Here is a 6,745-nt window from a genome sequence, read left to right on the forward strand (position 1 = left end):
AAAAAACATCGCGATTCTCAAAAAGAGAGATCAAAACCGCTGCCCTCTCTCAGATCTCTCTTCCTCCCAAAATTGAAGAGCTTCCCCCATTTCTCCGCCTACTCCTCCTCCAATAAAAAACATCGCGATTCTCAAAAAGAGAGATCAAAACCGCTGCCCTCTCTCAGATCTCTCTTCCTCCCAAAATTGAAGAGCTTCCCCCATTTCTCCGCCTACTCCTCCTCCAAACGAGCACGAGATCGCTCGAGCACGAGATCGCCGCCCCTCTATCAGATCCCCGACCACGAAGCCTCGCTCGAGCACGAGATCGCCCCCCTCTCTCAGATCCCCGACCGAGCAGCTCACAGCACCGACGGCGAAGGTCTTCTCCGGCGCTCGTGACCCCCTCTCTCACTCCGATGCTCGTGACCCCCGACCGAGCAGCTCACAGCACCGACGTTCGTGACCCCCTTCTCCGGCGTTCGTGACCCCAGACCGAGCAGCTCACTCCGACGCTCGTGACGCCCTTCTCTGGCGTTCGTGACCCCAAATTTGAAGTGAAACATCGCCTCCTCCATTTCCCTCTCAGAGGTATTATCCCGCCTCCCCCATTTCCCTCTTCAACTTGATTTTAGGTGAAATTGATTTTAGGGCTTCTGTTCGTTTGATGCTATAACTTCAGTTTGGAAGTTGGGTGAAATCAGATTCCTGGTTGTTGCTTGCTTGATTGCTTCTAGGGGATTGTTGGTTGCTTGCTAGTTTAGTATTTGAGCTTGGTGGTTGCTTGTTGTTGCTTGTTGTTTGTCGATTTCAGCTTCTTACTTGCTGGTATACATTTTCTGTTGTGAGTCTTGATGTGAGTCTTTACAATTTCTGTTGTGCACTAAATCCTGATGTGAGCCTTTACAATTTCATAAGCCTTGTCGATGATTGCTTTGACTGACTCATCACTACATCACTGCTTTGTACTGCTGGATCCATCAATGCCCACTCGCGCAAACAAGAGTTGAGGAATTTGCTTGATGTTAATATACACCACTGATTGATTTCAGTTTGAGAATTTGCTTGATGTTAATATACTACAAGAGGTGAAGAATGTTTGGGTCTAGCCCTGATTGTGTAGTATGTTATTGTAAAAAAAATTTATAGTATGTGGATTATTGGGGTCTAGCCATGTTTGGGTCCTGCAATCAAACCCGCTCGTGCAAACACCCGTCATACATATGCTTCATTCTCAAGATTTTCAGAGTATGACAAAGAGTGTCAATTTATGTGTCAATTGCAGTGAATACATTCATTTGTTTTCTTATCGACATACCTTTGTTTTCTTATCTGGCCTTGGTATATAAATTTCAGATAATGCTACACTATCACAAAGTATGACAAAGAGTGTCTTTTTTCCATTGATAATCTATTTTCAAGGCACAAATTTGCAGGTGATATAATGGCAAGAAAGAGTTTTTATGTTGTAAAGAGAGGTCGCCGTTGTGGTATTTTTTATAATTGGGAGGAATGCTTTTCTCAAGTTGATAGATTCCCAAATGCATCCTACAAAGGGTATGCGACGTATGAAGAGGCTTTGAGTGAATGGGATAAGCACTTAAGCGCGCGTGATTCATCATCCAGCTCAAGCCATGTGCAGCCACATGTTTGTGTTCAAGAACAAATGATTCCAGAGGGGCATAACTTTCTTGAGGACAAGGGAACACCTAGGGAAACTGCTATTAAGTACATCTTTGTTTTTTTATTAGGTTCAGTGTTTACAATTTTAATGTTTCTAGTATGTATTGTTGCAGTATTTGTTGGTTTATCTATTAGGGGAAACATGTGATGTTATTCGTGTATGATTCTTCAATGTACCTTAGTTTTGTACTTAATTTTGTACTGGGTTTGGAGCGTGGTAACATTTATTGTGAGTTGGGTTAGCTTTACAAAGTTGCATTTCGTTGTAACAATGCCTGTGTTCATCTCATAAGTTAGCACCTTATCTCCAAGATCCTTAGCAACACCAAGACTAGCAACTTGCCTCTGATTGTAACCAAGTGATGCCTTCAACACTGGAGATATGCTACCAAAGAGATAGCCAACTCCTGCAGCAGATTGAACCCACACTCGGAAAGTTGGCTATGTTGATGAACAGGATTCTTTTAAGTTCGAAATAAGAGTTAGGTCATCTCCTCTGACTCGCGTCCTCATCACCATCTAGCAGTTTGTATCATATGTTGTGAGTCCCTGCAGCTCTGGGCCTACAAGTCGAGGATTGTTCTCAAAGCTGTAGATGATGAAGACAGAGTGAGAAGAACAAAATTATACAACAAATCAATAGTAGAAGAAAATAAAAACATAGAACATAGCCATGTAGTCTATAATAAAAGAATGTAGTATACAGACATAGCCATCAAAACCATACTATTCTACAAAGAATATGATGAAAATCATTGCGGCACTCAACCATAGATTTCTATTTGTTAAGGTCAAAGTCATAGTAGAAAAGATGGTTAAGACATCAAATCATGGTGCATCGTGTCATGGTGCATCATAGCTAAGGTTCACATGGAAGATCATCGTCTGATAAATAGGACAGAGGATTAGCTTTACACATCAGCAGCATCAGATACAGGTTCAAAATCAAAAATATTGGAACACATTTGCATCTTCAAATGATGACAATATAGCATTGGAACACAGCATTGGAACACAAAAATAGAGTTCACAATCAGCAGCAATATTGGTCTGCAATACAAAAAAAGAGTTCACAATCTGCATTGGAACACATTCAGCAGCTTCAAATCAGAGTTCACAATCAGCAGCTTCTACAATCCAGCTTTGAACAATCAGCAGCTTCTACAAGATTCTTCTTCTTCTTCTTCACAACTTGGGTTAGCTTGGGTTAGCTGCAAATTTCATGACATATCTAAATCAAATGAGACAATACATGGATAAGGTTAATTGTATTGTATTACTAAAAAATGTGAGTTAATGCTTTGATGCATGTAGTTAGGGAACCAAGAAGCAATGGTTACGATCTTACTAGTTTTTGAAAATTAAAATCTCATAGACTTAATTAAACACCTGCAAACTACATGATAGGCTTATCCATCAGGTGATCTGACCACTCACCTCATAGACTTAATTAAACACCTGCAAACTACATGATAGGCTTATCCATCAGGTGATCTGACCACTCACTTTGTTTACATGTTCTAGAACAAATCTCAAAAAAACATTGTACAATAAGAAAACTTCAAAACTATATGTTGATGGTATCTGTTCTACACTAGACAGCTGCCCATCTAGCACCATTTCGAATCAGTAGTCGGAGTAATCCAGTTTTCTGTACATGGACATTTCATTAAATGTAGATAGAAGTGAACAATGGATCACTAACCCAACTATCCAGTAGCACAAGCTTTCTAGTGTATGCCAAAAAAAGTGAGACTTGTGGTGAAACCACTATGCAAGCATCATCTCCATATACATACATATACAACAAATACACATATATACATAAATTCATGTATGTATGCATAGAAACAATCAATGGGTATACTGACTGTATGCTTGTGCTACTGGATAGTTGGGTTAGTGATCCATTGTTCACTTCTGATGTATGATATGAAAAAAAGCTAAACATATAAGAAATTCACAAATGAGCTACATATGAAAAAAAATTAATTGTACCTTGGCAAGTTGACTTTACAGCTAGTTCTATAATGCCCGAGTTCACCACATCTGCTACATATACGCTTTTTCCTCTCTTTCTTTTCTTGTGCTTGTTCTAAGCCTGACTGAATTCTAGTAGCATTGCGTGGACGACCTTTAGTCCTTGCAGATTTTTCAGGATCACGAACTGTAATCTGAGGAATGTGCTCCATTGTATGTGAAATGGGTGCGGAAATCTGAGGATTATCTTCTGTTTCTGTTTCTCTAACTTCTTCTTCAAGTGATTCTATGAATTTTGTTAACACATTATCTAATTTCTGCATCCTTTCTTCTGAATCAAATGCAAGCTCGAGCGCATTATTGAATTTTGCTCTTAAAGCCCAAGATTTCAACAAATTAATCTTCTCTTCACAGCTTGTGAGGTTTCTTCCAAATACAATATTGCCAACCCCAATGTTACGATGTCGAGCATGTATAGTCCAACGGTGTAGGATGTAATGGTCGGGTAATGAAGAAATTTGGCTAGCCATCATTAGCGACAATATATGTCTACATACAATGCCATTAGTTTCAAACAAAGCACAAGAACAAATGAATTGCATCTTACTGGATTCTTCATAAGTAACCACCTCCCATTTTTCTCTATCTGCAAACTTACAAATCTTGTATTCAATAATATCCCCATCTTTGCTCAATTCTTCACAAAACTCTGTAGCAAATCCTTTGAATTCAGTTTGGAACACATCAAACATGTTGTGTGTATATATTTCTCCAGCTTGGACCTCAATCGGATGTCCAAGGAGCATGACAGGCTTTGTGTTAAGACTCTTAAAATCTTCATGAGCTTCACTTAAGCGACGATGAGTTAATGCTTTTTCATATTGTAATACAAACTCGTGTAATTGAGTTTGTGAGTTAACATACCCATCAAAAAATGCATTAATACTTTTACTTCTTTGGCTCGATCTCATTCCAGCAAAAAAAGTGTCCTTCAAATAACATGACACCCAATGTTCTCGATATTTGTAAACAGTTTGCAACCATCCATCCTCTTCTTCATTTATATCAAACTTCTCCTTCATCTCTAGCCAATATCCTTCACACTGTTCAATTGAAGAACTATTACACCATAAGCCCCAATACCTTTGAAACTGTTCACCATAACGAGAAACCAAAGTAGGCAAATGATCAGTAATGTGCTTTTGCATGTGCCAAAAGCAATAACGATGTCTTGTCATTGGAAACACAGAGTGAATAGCATTACACATGGCTCTATCCTGATCTGTTATAATAGCACCTGGTTCAACCCCATGCATGCATTTCAGCCATTCTTGAAATAACCACACAAAGGTATCTTCTTGTTCATCAGCTAATAATGCACAACCAAGTAAAGTGGACTGTCTATGATGATTCACACCAGTAAATGGAGCAAATGGAAGACTGAACTTATTAGTTCTGTATGTCACATCAAACACAACAACATCACTAAATTGCAAATAAGACGCTCTTGATCTTCCATCAGCCCAGAAAACACTCCTCATTTGTCCACTACTGTCAACTTCTATTGCAAAATAGAATTCTGGATCATTCGCTGTCAAACTCTGAAAATGTTTTATGATAGATATGCATTCATGGCCAATATTGTTGACTCTCTGGTATCTAATGTGATCAATACACTGTTGTGGTGTCACTAATTCGCCTTCTCTTCCAGTGGTTGCGTTAATGACGCGAGAAATAGTGGATGGAGGCATACCTTCTTCTTGCAGACTCTCAATAAGTTTTTTACAACTTTGAGTTTTATGGAATTGTTGGTGTGATCTGTGCATCTTTGCTTTGTCTGGACTACTCAACACATGATTTGTATGTTCTTCAACAAACCCCGTGACCTCCCACGATTTGTCCTCCAATACTTTAACTCTCATCATTGCCTTACATCCCACTCGGGTCTCTCGTCGAAAAGGCATCTCCATCTTGTCTCTATTAGATCTATATCCCTCCTTATCACAAACAAACTTTCTGTCCAACACGTCTCTTGTCTTCTTCGAGTAATTTACCGTGCTCTTCCTTATTCCAAAACCCATCAACAATGCGTAATGGTTATAATAGTTATAAGCTTCTTCATAAGTATTAAATTTCATTCCGAGTAGTGGCTTAGGAGCATTTTCTGTACTGGCAGAAATTTCAATTCCACTAGCACTTGATTCTCCCATTTCGAACACTTTTTTTGCTGTAAAACAAATGCAAAGAAGAAAAAATTGAAAACAAGCCATAAGCGTAATAAAGAACTCTTGACTAGTCTGGCTTTTACACTTTTAGTGGAAATCAAAGGTCAGAAGGGATTGCGGGAGTCGTCATAAATCATGTTTTATTCGCTGAAAGAGAATGTTGTTTCAATATTTTGGTTTATCATCTTGTACCAAAGCAAATCAAATGAATTGTAATGTGCTTAGACGTTCTAATACCTTACAAAGTCCTAGCAAAAATCAGTGTTGTGGATTTGACCTTACTCCAAATATTCCAGTAAACCTTAGCTAAAAAAACGAGACTCTTATTCCGTCAAATATTCCAGTCAACCTTACTCCAAATTGAAGAGCGAGCTCGACAATCAGTGTTGTGGATTTGACCATCTTAGCTCGACAACCTTATCTAAAAAACCCTAGCCATCACCATCTTAGTACTAAGATTTGACCCAAAATTTGTGGATTTAGGAAGAAGAGAGTTGTGGATTTTGGAGAGGGAAATGGGGGAGGCGGGATAATACCTCTGTGAGCTGCTCGGTCGGGGGTCACGAGCGTCGGAGTGAGAGAGGGGGTCACGAGCGCCGGAGAAGACCTTCGCCGTCGGTGCTGTGAGCTGCTCGGTCGGGGATCTGAGAGAGGGGGCGGCGATCTCGTGCTCGAGCGAGGCGCTCGTGGTCGGGGATCTGAGAGAGGGGCGGCGATCTCGTGCTCGAGCAGCTTCGTGGTCAAGGCTTTGATCGAGATCGACGATTGGAGGAGGAGTAGGCGGAGAAATGGGGGAAGCTCTTCAATTTTGGGAGGAAGAGAGATCTGAGAGAGGGCAGCGGTTTTGATCTCTCTTTTTGAGAATCGCGATGTTTTTT

At 40.0% G+C, this 6,745-nt stretch overlaps 1 protein-coding gene across 1 annotated transcript; it reads right to left on the reverse strand.

Annotated features, from left to right (window-relative positions):
• Nucleotides 4,051–5,852, reverse strand: LOC109839375 (protein FAR1-RELATED SEQUENCE 5-like). Its single transcript, XM_020407803.1, has 2 exons — nt 4,200–5,852; nt 4,051–4,068 (listed from the first exon to the last, which is right to left on the reverse strand). Exons 1-2 carry the CDS (start codon nt 5,850–5,852, stop codon nt 4,051–4,053), a joined length of 1,671 nt encoding a protein of 556 aa, XP_020263392.1.

This window comes from Asparagus officinalis, chromosome 4 (assembly GCF_001876935.1).
Source record: "Asparagus officinalis chromosome 4, Aspof.V1, whole genome shotgun sequence".
Taxonomy (NCBI): Eukaryota; Viridiplantae; Streptophyta; class Magnoliopsida; order Asparagales; family Asparagaceae; genus Asparagus; species Asparagus officinalis.